This window comes from Hemicordylus capensis, chromosome 2, assembly GCF_027244095.1.
Source record: "Hemicordylus capensis ecotype Gifberg chromosome 2, rHemCap1.1.pri, whole genome shotgun sequence".
Lineage (NCBI taxonomy): Eukaryota > Metazoa > Chordata > Lepidosauria > Squamata > Cordylidae > Hemicordylus > Hemicordylus capensis.
This window is the reverse complement of record NC_069658.1, coordinates 182,308,012-182,328,963: the sequence shown is the minus strand read 5'-3', so window position 1 is coordinate 182,328,963 and position 20,952 is coordinate 182,308,012. Positions and strand designations below refer to the sequence as shown.

The 20,952-nt window shown below is 47.1% G+C and overlaps 1 protein-coding gene and 1 long non-coding RNA gene across 3 annotated transcripts in view; one reads left to right on the top strand and one right to left on the bottom strand.

Moving 5' to 3' along the window:
- Positions 1-518: 518 nt before the first annotated feature.
- Positions 519-9,627, bottom strand: EIF3G (eukaryotic translation initiation factor 3 subunit G). The gene is made up of 11 exons (XM_053294583.1): positions 9,488-9,627; positions 7,938-7,987; positions 6,584-6,676; positions 6,403-6,491; positions 5,801-5,860; positions 2,949-3,053; positions 2,474-2,663; positions 2,233-2,340; positions 1,911-2,047; positions 1,649-1,755; positions 519-619 (listed from the first exon to the last, which is right to left on the bottom strand). Exons 1-11 carry the CDS (start codon positions 9,505-9,507, stop codon positions 604-606), a joined length of 975 nt encoding a protein of 324 aa, XP_053150558.1. The 5' UTR covers positions 9,508-9,627; the 3' UTR covers positions 519-603.
- Positions 9,628-9,714: 87 nt separating this feature from the next.
- LOC128344463 (uncharacterized) overlaps positions 9,715-20,952 on the top strand; it is a 47,682-nt gene continuing 36,444 nt past the window's right edge. For both annotated transcript variants that reach the window (XR_008315869.1, XR_008315868.1), the window contains exons 1-2: positions 9,715-9,802; positions 20,412-20,577. This is a non-coding gene — a long non-coding RNA (uncharacterized LOC128344463). The remainder of the gene's footprint in view (positions 9,803-20,411; positions 20,578-20,952) is intronic.

The window sequence follows — 20,952 nt, the reverse complement described above, 5'->3', positions numbered from 1 at the left end:
CATCATTAAGAAAGCAGGAGTCCTGCTATCCTCTTTTGTATCTGATCATGCTAGAGAAGAATATATATCTAGAAAAACCTTTAAACCAGAACCTCTGTTGCAGGTTAGGATTAAAAAGGTAGGTCCTAATAAGGTTGAAGATCTAACACACCATAGGAATTGGCATCCTGATGAGCTCTCGCTTGCTGCAGGCAGGCAGAGGACCAAGGGAGATAATAAATAAAAATAGTAAATGTGATATTCAGATGAGCAACTCATTGGAAGATGGGTGCTCACACTTTGCCCCTCCCCTCCAGGCTAGGCCTAGTGCAATGGTTCACTCTTAGTCTTCTATTTCAACACTGGACACACCCAAAGCATATAAAGCAAACACGAATGCGGCAGAAGACCCCTGCTCCTGAAAGTGGGTGGAGAGAACAGGTCACTCAGTAAACAGAAGCACACAGTCTTTACAGGAAGATTGAGCAATCGCACCAGTGAAAGGGTAGCTTTAATGCAGTGAGACAGATCACAGGGAAGACTGGAATGAACCTTTATTTGTGACCAGTATCTCCTCTTAACAGAGCTGGGGAATTTCCCAAGATGAATGCAAGGCAACGGGTCTCAGTTGGTGGAAGGTCTGTGGATGAAAGAACAAGAGTAATTTGCATAGGAATAGGCAATGGGATCTAGTAACTTGGATGGCTGAAGAGTTTGTACCCAACAGAGGATCTGGATAATCTTTTTTCAAGTTTAAGAAGAGCAGAGCAGGGGTTTTTTGCACAGAGCACCCCAATCTCTAAAAGTTTGTTGCTCTTCACTTAAAAAAGGTTCAATTAAAGTCAAAAGGTAGAGAGAGGAAGAAGTCAGAATGGCTCTTCTCAACATACTATTCAGGACTGGCAATGTTGGGAATTTACTTGCCCAAGGTCTAAAGACCAGCTGAGGGCTGGCCACCACAACAGAATCACCGTTCTCACTTTGAAGAGCACCCTGCGTGGTTAGAGGCAGCTTAAGGACACTCTGGATTTGCATACCCCACCTCTTCCACAATATGGGGCCCCACTAAAGTGGCATGTCCAATGCTCTTTACCCTGCCCCTCAAAACAAAAACAAACAAACAAACAAAAACCTTCATATTCCCCTAAGGCTAATTGTACAAAAAACAGAGACTATATTTTGCACACAGAAGATGCTCAACACAGAGAAATCTAGCATGCCAGGGAGAAGAGTTCTAGCTTAGCCTCAGTCCTTGACATGCTAGTTTCCTTTGAGTAGGAATGTGTTTTTCATGAGGGAGCATTTCATCATGTGAGCCCCAAGTTGCAACCTGAAGTGGTACTGCCCAGACACTGTTTTATCACTTCAATGAGAACTAGGCTTGAGATATACACAAGAGACTGAAATTTACATTATTTCAATTGCAGAATTTGGAATTATAAACAGAATTCTGTATCCCTTGATGATAGACACAGAACTGACAAATGAAATACTCTGCTCCGTATTTGCTAGAAATTAAGACTACTAACCCGTCATACTCTGCATGGGGGTGACCCTAGAAGCTTAAGAACCAGTGTCTGTAAACAGTCTAAGGGAGACAAGTTTCTTTCAGATTACATCCCATGTCTGGAAGTAGGCCTTTGATGCCCGGGGAACCCCTCCTACTTACTTGGCCCATTCCACGTTTAGGATCAGGTGATCGTAGCCAAAGCCAGACACGCCTGCAATGGCCCTAGCAGCATCCTCTCGGCGGTGGAAGCTGATGAAGGCAAAGCCCTGAAGGAAGGCAACAGGGAGGGTGAGAAACAGATGCAAGGAGGGAGGGAATGTTGCACAGAGCTGGAACCATCTCTCCTAGGTCTTAACGGTGGTAAAGTCTTTCCCACACACCCAGAACAGTCCACCCACCCAATCAATCCCTTTCCCCCCACCTTGGACTGGCCAGTAGTTTTGTCCTTGGCCAAGTAGATACGAGAAATGGATCCAAAGGGACGGAATAGCTCCTGCAGGTCAGTCTCCCGGGTGTCCTCAGACAGATTAGTGACACGGATGGTGGCATTGTCATCAGCTAATGGTATAAAGGGGAAAAAAAGACCAGGGTGGGAAAAAACTGAAGAACTGGCAGGTAGTGGCAAACTGCCTTTCAATCAAGCTTAGACTTGCATGTAAGAAGAAGCAGACAAGTCTAGACTATCAGCTGCCAACAGCAACTACTGCTAGGAAAGTCCCAGCTTCCTCTTGTAGGCAACCAACCTCTGCGGTTGGGCTGCATAGACTCCCCTCTGCGGCTGGCTCCATCTCTCAGGCTGGGCGGAACATACTTCCCAGTCTTGCTCTGTTGGGCCTGCACAGGCTCTGGTTCTGTGAAGACAAGAGGCACAGTTTTACCAAGGATCAGAGCACAACTCACCTCCTCGTTCCCAGGTTAAGCCAGTCAATCACCTAATTCGGGTGCTGGGAGGGGCACACATCTATACCTTTTCACAGTCCTCACCTCCTGGCAGCTTGTCCTTCTCGCCTGTGGAGAGTCCCAGCTGCTCAGCAAGCTCCTTCTGCATGGGGCCCAATGTGTCTTTGTAGGGGCAGCGAGTGGTCCAGTGATCACCCTTGCAGATACGGCATGACACAATCTTCTGCCCTTTCAACTTGTTCATGGGGTCCTCTTCTTCTTGGCAGTTTAAGTCCTGGTAAGCAGGATGACAGAGTGACTGACTGAAATCCAGGTTGTCCTCCCCTCAATAGGAGTCCACACAATGGCCAAGCTCCAGCCAAATGTCTCTTATCAGCCAGGCTTGGGATGTGTGCCTACAATATGAAGAGGCACAACCAGCAAAACCTGCCATCTGTTCTGCAGTGCAAGGAGGAATGTATCCATTTTCATCTATTTCACACATGAACCTCTCTCGAGACCTTTGCTCTTTATTCTCCACCCAACATACCGGTCCACCTCTCTGCACTCCGCTACTCACCTCCTTGCTGGTGATGAAAGTCATGAAGACATCATCACTCACAGTGGTGGTGGCCACATTTGGGCCAGGTGCATCAAATTCTGAGTTGCCAAATTTCTTCCAGTTCTGAAAAGGAGGACAATAGAATTGGTTCGTCTTTGCCATTATCTGTGACCCTGAAAACTGGGGGAGGAAGATGTAGTGGGGAAGGTCTTGCTCTGTATTTGGAATCTGCTGGCTGAGGACACTGGAGTGATTAGGAACTGGAGGTGAAGATGTGCCTATTTCACATCACATTTTCTATTTCACATGAAGGCAAAAAAAGGAGCAAAACTCCACTGTCTCCATCCAGTGTGTTACAAGAGTATACAAAAGAGTTTGTGTTCCAGCAACCAAAAGTGTGTGTGGGGGGGGGCATACAAGGCAGACTTTACACACTTTTCCATTGAAAACTGGGAAGGCAAATTATCTTGAAGCCCAAGAAAGAGAAAAGTGTTGGCATTGCATTGTATTATTCACTGCTAGGATCAGCAACTAAATACTATTGAAAACTGGACGTAAAACATTCAGCCCCCAACCACACGATTGCAGCACCTCATGGCTGGGTGAGATTGTTCTCCACTCTGTGGTGAACACACTGGTGTGATTTGGAACAGCATTGAGAGCCCAAAGGAAGAAGCTTAGGCCTGTATCTGAGATTGCTGTTTTGCAAGCAACTGGAGTGTGAACTTTGGCTCTGCTGAGCCAAAGTTACTGAATGAAATTGTTTATTCTATAGTCAAGGCCTGACAAGAGGGGAAAAGACTTGCCCCTCCCTGCTCTGAAACTTGTTTATGTATTGTGCTATGCCAAGGGTAATTATGGGACCCAGCTTGAAATTTGCTAAGAGTAATCATATTTAGAAGGCCTTAGGAAGCAACACAGATATCAGTACCTACATACTTTAGGGGTACATTATATTCACACAGTTAGTTGCTGAACCTCCTTGCATGCTATCTCTTAACACATTTCTTGGGCACCAGCTCTGCTTTGAGATGACCACAAACCTGTCCATCTGGACAGAAACAGGATTGTTTTGAAAACATCAAAAGGGAAACAGCTCCATCTGAGTCAGTAAACAAGTGTGGGACATGAACCCCAAGAATGGTAGACTCCTTAACCAAATATGGTAAGAGAGTCCAGGAGTGGGGAGCCGGAGTTGTTGATATCAGACTGGGGACACAGAGGGACATGATAGGACTGTTTCTGATATGAAATATGAATAACAGGCCAGGAAGAAGGTATAAAGAAGACACACATGCACACACAAAGAAAGAGAAGGCATGCTCTCACTCCGTGGGAGTAGCATGAGACCCCTAATCTGTGAAGGCAACTCGTGCCTAGCAGATTACTGGAATTGCTCTGGTCTCGAAGATCAGAGGGACCTCCATCCCTGCATACTTGATTACTCTGCCACGACACCTGGACAGGTGGATGTCCCTCGGCGCACTCGAGATCTCCATTCCGGAGTCCCACAGCCAACGCAAGCCTACAGGAGTTGGTAATTATACTTTCAGACGTTGCCTTCAGCCCAGCACCTTCTAAACTAACATCCCTGTCCAACTCCCTCACCGCCCGGTCCCGTGGATCTCTTTCTCTCCCCATTCTGCTTCCCAGAAGAGCCTCTGTCCCTTCCTTGGCCTGTGCCTGTCAGCTTACTCACTTCTGCCCGCTCTCCTCCATCCCTCCTTCCCTTCCTCTGTTCTCAGCTAATTTACTCTGGACTGTCGGGGCCGAGGCCAGAATGGGCACCCCCTCCCCTCTTCCCCCATTTCCCCTCCCCCCTCCTTTTTTCTCACACCTGGATTTGGTCTCTTCTCTTTCTTTTCCCTCTCTCTGCTTAAAATCAAAACTGTAAATGTTGTGTCTTAGCTAAAACAGCTGTGAGATAACACACACACACAGAGGGTTCATTACTAGTGAGAGAGAAATGATTTCAACTGCTATTCGTTTCTAGTGAAGGAAAATGATTTTAACTGCTATTGAAAACACTACACTACGTTGGGGAAGAAAACCAATTGACTGATTTTGCTTGCATGCTTAATTGCTTAGATGTAACCATTTGCTTGAATAAAACTTATAAAACTACAATTGTGTGTGATGTCTCTCCTCCTCCTCACTCCCGATTGCTCCATGATCTCAGAATCAAACCAGAGGTAGCCTCTGTTAGCTAAGTTGGGAAGGGCTGTGTGCTCCCTCTCCCCCTTGTAGGGAGGGTGTTGCAGCCTGCTCACAACTCCTCCCTGGAGACTGCTCCTTATGAAGGGATCTAGTCCCATTTTTTAGCAACCAGTATATTCGTCCATGCCAATAAAGCCGCTCTTTTGAATCTGAACTGGATCACAATGGCTATTCAAGTCCACTGAGCCAGCTTGGGGGGGGTGGGTGGGTACGGGGGACAGATGACCTTCGGTAGTTTGTTCTTTTCAACCAAGGTGGCTGATGCAGAAATCCAGGAGAATGGTACTTGATGGATAATATTTATATTTGTAGAATCCACAGAGGAGTTGGGCCATGAGGGGAACCTGCAAGGCACCCACACAATGGTGGAACCTGCTCTTTCAGCACGTACTGATGCATATGGCCCATGTCTGATCCTTAGATGAGCCAGAATAACTTCCTGCCTACAGTTCTTGAAGAATGCATCTGACCATGGTTGGAGTACTGGTTTGAACTCAAACAGTTTATTTTGTTGTTCTGACTTTTCATTAGTTTAGATGTTAAGAGAGAGGTAGGTGTAAAGATGGGGGTATGCCTAATGGCCCAGAAGGAAGATCAGAGTGTATGTGGGTGGGGTGGGGTTATGCTTCTTTTTCACTCCCCAGACTACTCACCTTTCGCCTTGCCACAGCTTTGGAGGCCTTCCGAGTCTCAATCCGAAAGGTTCGGATAATCTGCCAAAGAATAGCAACATGTCACTGTATTCAGGGCAGGAATGAACAGAAGAGGAAACAGGGATGCGTCCCAAGGCCACACCCATAATTCTGCATCTAGGAATGGCTTATTTGTTTCTGTCCAGAAATCAGGCCACTCACACTGGTGCTGTGCTCACGTATCTCTCAAGCTCAACCTAAGAAACGATCTTCCTATATCTGCAAAATGCGAACTACAAGGAACACGGGGGTGGGGTGAGGAATCCTAGCAGGGCTAGCACCTTCAAAGCAGTAGATCAATCAATTATGTGGCATGGGGAAACACACTGTGTCCCAGCACAAGCTAAAAAAATGGGGAGCCCTTCACTTCGTGGCCTGGAAGCACTTTTGTCTGTGCATGTTTGTCTGCAGTCGCCAAACTGAACTCTCACTCTACCAGAAATAGCCAACTGTCAGTAAGGATGGGGCCCAACTTTTCGGAACCAAGGGGTTAACATGGAGGCCACTCTGAGGAGGCAGCAGGAAGAGAGAAAAACATGGCGGGATTCTAGGCCTTCACTCACCTTCACCTTGTGGCCATCCTCTTCTTCTCTGTACTCAGTCACTGTTTTGATGTTTCCATTGACAAGCTCTTTAGGGGAAGGGAGGGGCTCTGAAAAGGTAAGAAGGTAAACCATGGAGATCCTCCTGTGTCTAAGACACCCAATACTCAGCCAGTTCCCGAGTTACAAACCCAGCTCTTACCTCCTTTCACAAGCTCTGGCTCAACAGTTATGCCCCCACTCAGCACCCCACTCAGGGGGATGTCCTTGAGCAGTTCACTGGTTATGCATTTATCTGTGTGGGGGAAGAAGGAAGAAGTAAGCTGCAGTACTTCCAGTCAGAAAACTATGTCATACATTGTATATGGCATACAAACTCAACTTTCCTTAACCACCTTGTGAGATGGGGTTATCAATATTTCCAATTCCATTGTGGGAAAGTGCAATACAAGTGACATTTCATCACAAGGTTCTACAATTGGACAAAATAACTCAGACCATGGCTGAAATGGGATTTGAACTTCAGACTTTTAGGTTCAAATTCAGTACTATCCACTGGACCACACTGCCTCTCAAAAAAGGATAGTATCATTGCCCAGCTTCTGACAAAAGAAATAACTCATTTCCAGTCAAACAGCCCCTTTAAAAGCATTCTTTCCAACTCCTTCTCACCCTTCCCCATCTTGTGGGAGGGCCAGACTGGCATTTCTTGGAAAGGGGAAAGTGCCTTGTGCTTTCCCAGAGTGCACTAAGGGGCTTAGACAAATTCATGGAGGACAAGTCTATCAATGGCTACTAGTTTGGTGGCTATGGGCCACCTCCAGCCTCAGAGGCAAGATGCCTCCCAATACCAGCTGCAGGGGAGCAATAGCAAGAGAGAGAGAATGCCCTCACCTCTTGCTTGTGGGCTTCCCAGAGGCATCTGGTGGGCCACTGTGTTTAACAGGATGCTGGACTAAAGAGGTCTTGGGCCTGATCCACCAGATTCTTATGTTCACTAGGAAGTGTTAGAAGATCACACTGAGGGGTGGGGCCAAGTTATGGAACACAGTAGCTGTTCTCTAATGACACCACAAACTTGTCTGATAGCCCCTGGATGGGAAAGGCACTGGACAAGCAGAGGTCTTAAAGCATGGTACCAGCTTGTTTAGAGAAGCAGCATGTATTCCAGGATGTATGGTTGTGGGTTTCCATCTCCTGTGGTAGAAAACAAGGGACCCAGGGGCTCATAAGAACCAGAATGGCTGAGTAAGAGTTAGCAAAAAAACAAAACAAAACAAAAAAAACCACGAAACACACAAAAACAAAAAAAGCACTTCTCCTGAATGCAGAAACAAGACCTTCTCTAAAGTAAATTAATGCCACTGGACTTTTCTTGGCATTGTTCCCAGCCAAATCCATGCACAGATTTCAGAGTTTGAAGAGGGTAGAAAAAGGTGAACTTGAAGATTTTTTTGCTAGACAAATTCCACTCCAGATGGAGGCCAAATCTACCCTCATTGAGGCCCTAGGGGGATGGGGCTACTTTTGGGCTTAGCATACACACAGTTTCTCACCATCATCTCCCCCTTCCTCTTCCACTTGGTCTGCCCAACTAGGCTTGGAACTGAAAAAGAGACAATGATATCAAGATATATGCTTTTAATTGCCACAAACATATTTTATGTCTTTCCATAATCCCAACAGTTTATATTTCCACAATCCAGTCCATGTAAATATTAGGTACCAAATATATTGTGTTAATTTCACACACCCCACCACGATTCTGGGCAATTTGACAAGAAAACATCCCTTTCAGACACCACCCATTGCTTTCTCTTCTCCTGCCTCTCCAAAGGAAAGCTGTCTGCTTGCTAGCTGGACACAACCCACAGGATCTTTATCTAATTCCCTCAATCATTCAAGCCATGACCTAGAATTCTGCACCCACAAGGTCAACCCTTCCTTCTCCTCCATCCATGTTCTTGCCACATTCACTCTCATCCCAAAACTACCCTACCTTTCACATTTTCCAGCATCACCTATCCTACGCCTTCTCTAGGCACCTTCTTAGAAACCCCCATCTCATTCTATATTTATTCAAGTAAGCATTGATCTCTCTAATTTTTTTCATGTGTGCAGAATGAGTTTTGTTCTGGGTGCCAATATCAAGGCAGTGTGTGCGCACATGCATTCTGAATGGGGCTTTCCTGATTAAACCTGAGCAGGATCTAACATTTACTGAGCAGACATCAAAAAACTTGTAAGCACACACACGTGCACATGCCTTAGAGGGAACACTGCAAGTAAAGCTTGCATTTGTCTCTCCTAAGCCTCCTCCCCAGAGAAGGAAGCCATGACTGTACCTTCTGGAGGAAAAAAAAAGCTGGACCTATTTAATTCATACTTGCCATGCAACTCTTAAAGGCACAGGAGGAGGCCCCACCAGGTACTAACCAAGTCAAGGTCTTCCTTCCTTATTCCCCTCATACACTCCATATCTAAAAGTTTCTTCCAACTCCCTCCCAAAACCCTATGTATTAGGGCACCTCCAATGCCCTCATTTCATCTCCGAGGAATTCCAGTAGCAATCCCCACTGAGGCCTCCTCCTCTTCCTGCCCTGTCCCAATACCCAACACACACTAGAAAGAAGCCTCTTCCGACTGGCTCTGGGACAAACGACATAACTGAATGTTCGCTCATACAAAACAAAAAGCAACAAAAACAAAACCCAGCCAACCATGCATAGAGTCAGGGAAACGAGGCTCCAGTCTTTCTCCCCGACAGGCTCGTTTTCTCTGTTGGAAGTTTCGTTGGCTGGGGGAGCAAGTTTCAGCCACGTGAGGGGGGCCCCCGGAGCAGCCGGGCGTGGGTCCAACCAGCCAGACACACAGGCTGACCACCCCAGGGTGAGGGCCACGTCTGCCCCAGCCTCCTCCCCACCCGCGCTGCCCAGCCCAGCCCACTGGCCCCAGGTAGGCCTCGGCGCCCCCATCCCCGGAAGCACCGCTTTCTTCCTACGGGCTCTCCCTCTCCCTTCTCTTGCTCAGGTCGAGCCCGCCAGGACACGCGTCTTTCACCACCGCGTTCCCCCGAAGCCCTCCCGGTTTTACTCCCGCGCCTCACTCATAGTCCCCGGTCGGCATCGCTTCCCGCAGATCCGAGCGAGGCGCACCAGCGCGAGGAAGGGAGAGTAGGCCGCGAGCGCAACAGCGAGTCTAATTAAGCGTCATGCCACCCGGAAGGCTTCTCCATGGCCGCTGAGCATCCTGGGGAATGTAGTTTAGACGGGGCGGGGGTTCCTCGGTAGAGTGGCGGTGACGTTGCGGACGAGTCAGTGTCTGCTGGGAGATGTAGTCTACGTCGCGGAAGGAGTCCCAAGTCGGTGAACGACACCTTGTCGGGACAGTGGACGGAAGGAGGAGCCATAGGTTCTCTATTGTAGGTGGGACTTTAAACACCCACCCTTGATTGATTGACTGATTAGGTGCCGTCAAGTCGACTCTTAGTGACCACATAGATGGCAAGAAGCGGGCAGAGCTGGAACCTGTCTTCTTGATGCGCTAGTTTTCTGTTGGCAGGGAAGTGTTGTTGTTTTAAACCGTATCAAACTGTTAAGGCTGCTTTTTGATTCTACTGCTTGCCGGCGCTGAGTCCCTTACTTTTGAGGATCGCTGCCAGGGGCTTAACTACTATTAGGCAAGGGGAGGTGGTTGCCTGGGGGCCCCACTGCCTTGGGCCCCCCCCCCCAGACACCTCACATGACTCCCCATTGCCCCCTCCCTTGTGTAGCTAAAGGATTTGGGACATATGTGGTTTTGGGATGCCTTAAGCATTTGTAATGCATTAAGCATAGATTTCACAGAAATGTTAGGTGCTAAATGGGCTGTACATATGGCAATAAAACTAGATACATTGCATACAACATCCTAGAGCTACAACCATAATTAGTATAATTCTATAAATCAACACACATATCCTTAACCACCCATATCTGGCATGATTTGATATAGATAAAAAGTTTTACACACAGCAGCAAGGTGTACATATAAAGATCATACAAGTTAGAGCAAGCAACATTGTTTTAACCCATCTTCATCCCAAATAAAGTATCAATAACAGTCTTGCATTGTGGAACCAGGTGCTTTTGGCGATTAATGGATTATCAGCTTGGGGAAAGCGATGGCAATGACAAGTCATGTACAATCACATTAGTTAAATACAGGTGTCTATAAAATTAGCAGGTAAAGCTTGGGCTAGTTTAATGTCTTTAGAGTGCAAAAGAACCAGTAACTTGGGGATAGGTGCAGACTTGCAGGTAAATGCTCTGGGTGAAACAATGAGATGACTGGCACAATATGTCAGTGAAACAAGTAAGGAAATGACCAGAGAGCAAGCATGTGCGGTCCATGTCCTTACAGCAAGGGGATAGCAGGGTTTTCAACATAATCATACCACACAGTCACTACAATAAAGTAATATAAGAAAGTGGTGTAAATCATCAACTCCCACCCCGCTTAGTGTCCTCTAGAGTTTGTCATGGCCAAAAAAGGAAGCCACGGAGAGCTTTAGAATTCAAACACAAAACAAAACTAAGAGTCCTTAGTAAAAAAAATATTTTAGTCCTTCAGTTGAGAACCAAATGCTCTTGTACAACGTTGCTGGATTTTGGCTATCCTGGATGTTCTCTGATCCGTGTTGTTTTGGCTTGTTTGGCTAGTGTCCATAGACAAGCTCGAATGTTCATGTGTTTGGGAGCCTTGACTCCCCCCCCCCCCCCGTGGGCAATTTGAAATAGTGTCTTTGGCAGAATTTGAAATAGTGTCTTTGGCAAGGTATCTTACCCAAGTAGGATGGTTCCAGGGCTTTACAGCTTGTGGAGATGCTGTTGCACATATGACTCCAGAGAAAAGTGAACAAATTGGCTTGCCTGTTTGTTATCAGGCAATCTTCAGGCATTTGTTGTCTATCCCTCGCCTAGGAGCAGGAAGATGAACTTTGCATTAGGCCCTCTTCTTCGAACACAGGACAGGGTAGCAGATGCACGTTCTGTCACCATTGGGTTGGACTGGAAACGCAGATAGGGACACGCTTTGGGTAGCTGCTGCTGCTGATGGTTAGTTTTCCTGGGTCAGGGATGATGTCCTCTGGAGACTCCCTTGGGATCACATTCTGGCGATTGTATGCATGGTACTCCTTCAATCTGGGGAGGATCAGTCCTTCTTGGAAAGACAGTTCAAGGCACTGTTGGTTGCAAACCTGTTTACTTGAAAGACAGGCAAGTGAGTTACCAATTTCCTCCCCCCATGTAGGGACAGCATCCTGAGACTAAGTCTCTGGGTGCCAACCATCAGCACAAAAGGAAGAGTCAAGTTTTCAAGGCAAATAATACAATGGATGGATAAGACCTGAGGCTATTTTCAATTTGGTCTTTTGGCATTTTGTTCAAATTATGTTTTTGTTTTCCTGCTTGCCATGGGCCCCTCTTCCCCCAAAGTCCAGAACAGGGGATGATGTCCTCATCTAGGGCCTGGTGGCTTGTGTTGTAGGCTAGTTTCTGATCACGAGAACAAAACAGCAATCCTGGGCAAAAGGCAAAACAATAAAGTCTAAAAGGAAAAGGGCATTCACATTTTTCACACACACCCTTGTGAGTTTGGGGTTTTGAGGAGGCATTAAAGCCTTTCAGGTCAAACATAGTCTTATCACTCGAGAGGCTGCAACATAAAACTTCAGCGCTTGAATTTCACCAAGGTCCTTTGGGTGTAACTGCTAACAAAGTCCTGTTTCCATGTGGCAACTCACATTCTCTTCTGTATCCTGTTGTTCTTCCTTATAACAACCCTGTGAGGCAGGCCAAACCATTTGAGTGGCAGGCTCTGTGTCACCCAGAAAGTGTCATGGTTGAATGAGGGTTTGGACTTGGGTTTCCCCGGTCCTAGTCCATCACTCTAACCACTGCACCATGTTGGCTGACAATTATACTTACAGGCCTTTGTCAGGGCAATCAATCTCCATCCAGTATACCTGACTTCATTCTCCATAAAGGGGTGATTCGTCAGTAACATCTGGCTTTGGGATCTTCATCTAGGTCACATGTAGATAGTTGTGGTGTTCCAACTCTCCATCTTTAGCCTCATAACTAGCAAGTGACCAATGAGTAAGGGTTTTGGGGTTTGACATCTTTGTCGGGTAACAATATCTTCTGGGAGAAACCTATATAAGAAAGAAACAGTCCATGTCCCCAGGCAACATACTATGCCTTGTTGAAATAGGATTGAGACTTCTGGACGAGGCCTAATGTCTCATGAAGCAAATTAAAGTGTCCCTTTTTACAGGTCTCTTTAGCAAAAGGTGTTATCAGAAAAATTGTCCATAATCTTGCAGAGGGGTGAAACCTGTGATAATAAAGTCAAGTCTCTCATCAGGAGCTGTGAAAACAGGGTATGGGTTTCACAGCAACACACAAAGCCTTCAAACTTTTGAACCTTTGAACTTTTAAATCTAACTTTTAAACCTTTAAACTTTTAAACCTTCTCAAAAGAAAACAATTATAAAAGCACGTGTGGAATTCAAAAATTCAAGTCATGGAAAAGTCTTATTATAGAGGATGTGAAAAATGACTGATAAACCAGGAGAAATGTTAAGAAAATAGTCCAGAATTCTCTAGACTACTGACCCTGATCCAGCATCCCCATTTCTCCTCCCCCTGCCACAGGTGATTCCTGCACACTTCACTGCTACTTCCCACAGAATCTTCTCTAATGAGTATAACACTTGTCTGCAATTGTGCTTCTCCCATTCTGTGTAGACTTCTCAAAGTCACAGAATGTGCCTCTAGGGAACAAAGTCTGTGTGCATGGAGAAGGAATATGCACAGGTGTGTGTTGAAGTGGCGCACACTATGCCCGTGAATTACACTCACACAATGTGGTGCAGTGCAGGGCTTTCCTTTTAAAAAGTGCACCTAAAATGATCAGGAGACTGGAGCACTTTCCCTGCAAAGAAAGAATAGCCCATCGGAGCCTTTTTCATTATAAAATAATGTGAAGAAAGTGGCTTGGAGGAACTTTTCCTCCCTGTCATACAACTAAAACCTGGGGGTCCACAAAGTAAGGTGAGAGGTGGCAGAATCAGGACTGAGAAAAGCAATATTTGTCCAGGCGATGCACAATGTCTGCTTAGGTCCAGGATCTTTTAAGTTCTCACACTCTTTTAACATCTGATAATAGGGAGCCATTTTATTTATTTATTTCTCTGTGTAAACCGCCCTGAGCCATTTTTGGAAGGGCGGTATAGAAATCGAATGAATGAATGAATGAATATGATTCACTGTTTCACTGCCTCTGGATTGTGTTTTAAGTTTTAGCATGTGTCTGTTTTCTCTCTTAAGGTGTCATGAACCACCCTGATAATGTTTGTTGAAAGACAACCTAAAAAAAAATGCATAGGGAACTCAGCCACAAGACGGTGTGATAGCCACTAACTTAGATGACACTAAATCAGGCCTGCACAACCTAAGGCCCGGGGGCCGGAACTGGCCCGCAGGGACTTTTTTGCTGGCCCCCAGGTGAGAATATCCTGTAGCAACAGCTGGAGCCACGAAGAGTTCATGGCCTTTCCCACTGATGAGCAGCCCTGGCTCAGTGTAATTGGCCGCTTGAGACCAGATGTCCCCAGCCCCTGGACTGGAGCCGACTGACACCATCACTCTTTGCTCTCGCCTTTCCCCCCGACTCCAACCTGCTGCCCCTCACTTTTATTAATATTTTAAATAATGTTAATGTTGTAATTAATGTGCATAGAATTGACCTCGGCCCCACACAGCAAGTCATGGTTGGTTCCCACCCTCTGGGGTATTTGAGTTGTGCACCCCTGTGCTAAATAGATTAGACGAGTCATGGAAATGAGGACAGCTATATTCTTCAAAGTGCTCCTCGTCACAGAAAGTCTGGTTATTCATCATGGTAGAACTGATAATCCATCTCTCTCTATATATATATATATTTCTCTAAATTGTACCTGCCACTAATCCCATTTGTGGCAGCTCTTGCGAGAGTTCACGAGCAAGCTGCCGGCAGGGGGAGAGGAAAGCGGTGGTGCTGGTGGACAGGCTTGCAGGTAAGGAGGGAAAGAGAATGGCAGGGTGGGGAGAACTAGAGGCACAGATGTTCTGTGCCCGGGCCAGCTAGTTATAAATAAAGTTGGTTGCTACGTAGTGATAAGGGCTTCACTGGCATGGCATACATGTACCTAGTGGTTATCAATATAGGGGTGAGGGAAGAGGCTGACACTAATATACTATGCCCTCTGGATACAGATTGGATATTCCTTGTCTTTCCAAGATGTGCATGAGCCAATACAAATGTAAATGAAACACACACAAGCTCTTTCGTGTGTAGTCCTTACACCTGAAGCATTGCAATGGTTTGATTAAAATTCTTCTGGCTGCCACCAGACCTGCCAAAAAAGGTGTTGGGTGCGGGGGGGGGGGCAGATCCAACCCGTTGTCTGGCAGTTAGCAACACCTAGCTGTAAGGGAATGTTTCCTTCTAGGAAGAAATTTAGTCTCTCTCTTATACTGGGTCCAACCCCTCAATTTTTTGGTAGCTTCCCCCTCCCCCCGACAAACACCTATAAGGAGTCTGATAAAGTATGTGGTGGGTTTTTTTAAACCCTCATCTTCCTGCTACAATTTATTACTGTAGTACAGGCCCACTTTAATACAACGCACATTTTAAAGTGTGCATTAGTTTACTGACAAGCAATACAATTAGCTGCAAAATAAATGGGCAAGAAGCTCTCTTGGGCCTCACTTTGCAGCGGCAAAAGTACCGAGCAGCAGCTAGGCCCACACTTCATCGCCACAGCATCAACTGACGGTAGCAAAAGGGAACCAGCCAGGGGATGAAAAGAGGGGAGAGGGAAGCTTTTCCTAGAGTTCTGAAAGGTTCTGTGGCATCAGCCTGTGCGACCCCATACATGAGGAAAGGCACAAAAGCCATTGATTTTGTGTGCATCATTTGATGATAACTGTCACTTAAAGTGGCAACTTTCACCTGTGATGAGAGCCAAACTACACACTACATGTGGCTGCATTCAGCTTGCTTTGGGCTTTTGTTTAGCAACACAAAAAGCAGTCACGGGAGGCTGTGACTGGGAGGGGAAGCGAGGGTTGACGAGTGGGAAGGAAGTGCTTAATTCTTTCCTTGCCAGCTGTTTCTCCCAGCTTACTTTTCCATCTGTCCAAGCAAACCAACAATATGGGTACCAGTTTCTTCCCCCTACCCCAGCCCTCGACAGGTAGGCAGGCAGGCAGGCAAGCAAGCGACTGGCTCTGACAGGAAGTGAGAGGTGTCTCCAAGGCTACATCCAAACAAGTATTTGAAGAACCTGTCTCCTACTGAGTGGACCAGAGAGCACCTTCGAGTACTGGGCCACTGAAGGGCAAATAGGGAGAAGGCACGATTCTCCTTTGATCAAATGTGATCCTGGCTGCTTTTTCTTTGAAAAGGTCTTGGGAAAGCAACATGCAACTGTGTGCAACGTGTAGCTAGCCACATAAAATAGCCACAGAGTACTGATTGATTAAGTGCCGTCAAGTCGGTGTTGACTTTTAGCGACATAGATTCTCTCCAGGATGATCTGTCTTCAACTTGGCCTTTCAGGTCTCTCAGTGGTGTATTCATTGCTGTCGTAATCAAGTCCGTCCACCTTGCTGTGGGTCATCCTCTTCTCCTCTTTCCTTCAATTTCCCCCAGCATTATGGACTTAAAGGGAGCTGGGTCTTTGCATGTGTCCAAAGTATGATAGTTTGAGCCTGGTCATTTGTGCCTCGAGTGAAAATTCTGGATTGATTTGTTCTGTGATACATTTGTTTGTTTTCCTAGCTGCCAATGGTATCCTCAAAAGTCTTCTCCAACACCAAAGTTCAAATGAGTCAATACTTTTTCTATCTTGCTGCTTCAAAGTCCAGCTATCACATCCAGAGTATCATGGAAAAAAACATTGTCTGAACGGTTCTAATCTTTGTAGGTGTAGACACGTCATGGCATCTAAATATCCTTCCCAAGGCCTTCATTGCAACCTTACCATGTGCTAGTCTGTGGTCTATTTTTTGACTGCTGGATCTTTTACTACCACAGAGTATACTGCCATGTTATCTCATAAAATTTTTTGTTTTAAAGTTTTAAATTTTAAAGTTTTTAAATTCCAATTTTATTGTAAAGGTTAAGTGTGCTGTCGAGTCAGTGTCGACTCCTGGCGACCACAGAGCCCTGTGGTTTTCTTTGGTAGAATACAGGAGAGGTTTACCATTGCCATCTCCCACGCAGTATAAGATTATGCCTTTCAGCATCTTCCTATATCACTGCTGCCCGATATGGGTGTTTCTCATAGGCTGGGAAACATACCAGTGGGGATTCAAACCGGCAACCTCTGGCTTGCTAATCAAGTCATTTCCCTGCTGTGCCATTAGGTGGCTTTAATTTTATTGTAATTGCTGTTTATTTGAACACCTCCTGGAGACAAAGTGTCTATGTAGTATAGAAATGTAACCAATAAATAAAATGTTGGAGTCCAATGTTTTTCAATAGAGCTCCTAAACCCATGTATTACTATTATTAATTCGAGTTCTATACTGCCCTTCCAAAAATGGCTCAGGGCGGTTTACACAGAGAAATAACAAACAAACAAACAAGATGGCTCCCTGTCCACAAAGGGCTCACAATCTAAAAAGAAACATGAGAGAGACACCAGCAACAGACACTGGAGGTACTGTGCTGGGGGTGGGTAGGGCCAGTTACTCTCCCCCCCGCTTAATAAAGAGCATCACCACATCAACAGGTGCCTCTTTGCCAAGTTAGCAGGGGAGCTCCACGTAGCTCCAGTTTTATCATGGAATGCATGACCTAAGGACAGTGAAGCACCCGTTTGCACAAGGCTTTGTCTGAATAAGTCTTTACAAATAAAAGACACTCTAGACTTAACACTACTTTTTTGCAGTTTTGTATATGCCCCTCACCCTAGTACCTTTTAAACATCAAATCTGTTCATTCTAGCTGGGTTCTGCACAGCAGGAGCAGAGCCACCATTGTGCAGATGGGTCCAAAGAACCTGGCCGCCACTCCCATGGAGCTGCCCCATCCAACCTAGCCACACCCCTCCATCTGACACAAGGGGCATAGCCATATGCAGAAACAGGGCCACACACGCCATTCACAAGGCGCTCACAAGGTGGAGATCCAGGGCTGAGAGCACGGCGTCTAGATCCCTCTGGGCTTCTGGCCTGGAGCAAGATTGCAGAAGCAAGTCGTCGAGATACGCATAGGCCCTGATCCCTTGCATGAGCAGGCGTGCCATCAGTGGGGCGAGGGCCTTTGTGAAGACGCAGGGGGCGGATAAGAGTCCGAACGGCAGGGCTGTATATTGGAAGTGCCGGCCCTCATATTTGAAGCATAAATACCTTCTGCTGTCTGGTGTATTGGGATGTGAAGGTACGCCTCCTTCATGTCTATTGAAGTCAGGAAGTCGTGGCGGTGCAGGACTTCCGTTATGGACCTTAAGGTCTCCATGCAGAAGTGGTCCTTGCGAACCCATTTGTTTAATCGTTTTAAGTCCGGGACCGCACTTGTTGATCCGTCCTTTTTTGGCACGGTGAACAGAATAGAATAGACCCCTCCGCCCTCCTCCTGAGGAGGAACTGGCTTGATGGCCTTGATTTCCAGGAGATGCTGAATGGCCTGGAGCATCCTTGAATGCTTTTCAAATGCCCGTGACTGTGGAGTTGGCAGGAACTTGAAGGAGGGGGGAGAGATGAACTCTACTCTGTACCCATGCCTGATGATGTTTAGGACCCATTCTTCTGAAGTTGAAGCTTCCCATGCGTGGAGAAACACTGACAAACGCCCCCCATGCCATGTAGGCCTCGCGTCATTGCTGTGGTTGTCTGGACTTGGAGGGGGGGGTGTTCTTGAATGACCCCGTGCCTCTGAAAGATTGGCGAGGTCTGTTCTAAAAGCCTGTGACCTGTAGTCCAATCCTCTGAATGGCCAGGAGCCTCGAAAGGACTGAGTTGGCTGCCTGAATTGAAATGGCTTGTGAGGCACGGGCCTATCAGTCTTCTTGGGAGTGGAGGTCGGCATGGTCTTCTTCTTGTCTTTGGAATCAATTAACAGGTCCTGCAAGGCAGATTCCCCAAAAAGTTTAGAAGAGTCATAGGGTACTGAGGTGAGGTTGATTCGAGATGCTGGGTCCACTTGCCAATTTTTTAGCCATAAATGTCGCTTGCCCACCACCGCGGCTGTGGATACCCTGGCAGAAAAACGAATGGCATCTAAGGTTGCATCTGCCATGAATGCCTGGGCTTTCTGGATTTTTAAAAGTTGTTGGCGCATGCGGACCAGATCAGAAGGTGGGTTGCTAAGTAACTCATCCACCCATAGCAGCGAGGCGCGGGCTGCCATAGAGGCGGTTGAGGTAGCGTGTGTCACCAAGGATGAGTTATTGTGTACTCTTTTAAATGAGAGCTCAGCCTTTCTATCCCCTAGATCTTTAAGTGATGTTTCACCATCCTTTGGCACCAAGGAACTGGACACCAATTGTACGATGGGCGCATCGGCATTGGGCATCTTAAGCATGTCAGATGCTTTTTGTTGGAAAGAGTAGAATTTATTGGCTGTGGCCATGGGCCTGCGATTTTGGGCGGGCAGAAGCCATTCTTCTTTCACCACGTCAGAATAGTTCAGGTATAGGCAGTAGGAAATCCTCAGCCTTTGTTCTGGGAAAAACTAAGTCCCCCTTAGTTGTTTCCTGCTCTTGCGTGGGCTTGGCCTGTAGTCCAGTTGCCTTAATGATTTTTGTCATTAGAGGGGAGTAATCCTCTGCCACAAATAGTCGTTGGGACACAGATGCGGGTTCCTCCCCATCTGACCATTCGCCCTCCTCCTTGTCTGGGATTGCATCTGAGTCAGGGTCAGGGCGCTGGGGTTCCAGCGGGGGTTCCCTTCATGGTCAGAGTCCTCAGAAGAGTGAGGGTCTGTATCTTGGGGAATGGCAATGACTGGTACCAAGTGTTTAGTCTTGGTCTGAGCTTTCTTAGGCGGAGGTGGAACGGATGTGCTGTCAACAGGTTCAGAGCTGGGTGACCTGTCTCTAGATTTGCACTTAGACTTCTTGGATTTAGGTCTCTTGGGTAGCCTAACCTGGAGTACGGTATCAATTATAGCGTTTTTAAACCAGGCTTGCCATTCGGGTGGAATAGTTCTGGGTAGAGAACATACTGGGCTCTGACTGGCAGCCGCTACCCCGGAAGCTAGGCTCGGGGAGGTAGCAGCAGATTTCACTCTTTTTCCAGTCCCCTCTTTGGAGGAAGCAGATAGGAGGACACCCCCATCCCCTGTTGCACCAACAGGTACTTGCGGTTTCGCGTGCCCTCTCAGCCATGAGGAGTTCCTGTGCCCGCAGGGAGATCGCTCTGATTCTTCTGAGGTGGGTGGGGGGTATGCCACCGGACTCCTCCTGAAGCAGATCTACTCCAGTCTCTTCGGAGACTCTATCCCCGATCTCCTGCAGGCCGCCGCAACCGAGCACGTCTCGCGGCCTGAGGGCAGGAGACGGACGGAGGGCTCTACAGCGTGGGACGCGGGAGGCGGATTCGCGGCCGGCGCCCACACAGCTGCAGCAGGGGGTTTGGGCAGGGAGACAGCGGCCGAGATTCCTGCTGTTTGTGCCGCTGCGCGTTCCGGAGGCTCTGAAGCGGCCGGAACGGCTAGGCGCTGCTCAGCGGGGGAGCACTCCAGCTTCCCGTTGGTGGGGTCTGGCGGTGGCGGCAAGGCTTGCGGCCAAAGAGGCGGCCCCTGGAAGGGTCGGGAATGGCCCGGACCGAAGTTTTGCTGAGCTGGCCCCCTGGGGACCAAAACTGCCTTTCTGCCCCCAATCAGCTGCTCCATAAATGGAGGAGCAAGGAAGGGAAGCGGGGGGGGGGGGGAGAGGTGGAAAGCAAAGGCAAGAAGCTGCGAGAAGTTTTAAAGTTTTTTTGTTTTGTTTTTAGAAACAGAAGGCAAGAGGTAAAAAAGTGAAGAGGTAAGGAAAAAAGAGTGAAGATTGGTTAAAGGAGAGCAAAAAACGCTGAGGAGCAAGAGGAGAAGGAAAAAAGCTGCCATTGGAGCTGCCGAGGACAGAAAGAACTGGGGAGGAGTTATCCCCTTCGGGCTCAGGTAGGCGGGACTTGTTTTTTCTGACCAATAAATTCTGTCCTGCCTTGGAGCTCCTAGAAGGGATAACCCAATGAGATGCTCCTGGCTGTCAGCAACAGAGAATGAGTAGCCAAGGGATTTGCATGTATATGTGAACTAGGTATGTCTTGTGCCCAGACTCTGGAGGCAAAGGTAACTAAACCAGAGGCAGCAGGAAAAGCAAACCGCCCAGAGCCTTTGGAGTCAGGCAGTATATAAATTAAACAAACCCATCTGAGGAAAATCAGACATGCCCCTCTGAATAATTTATAGGAGGATTTATTTGAAGAAATATTACAACATATAAAAACTACATAAAGTATTAATTTCCACTTGTATAAAGTGGTTGATTAATTT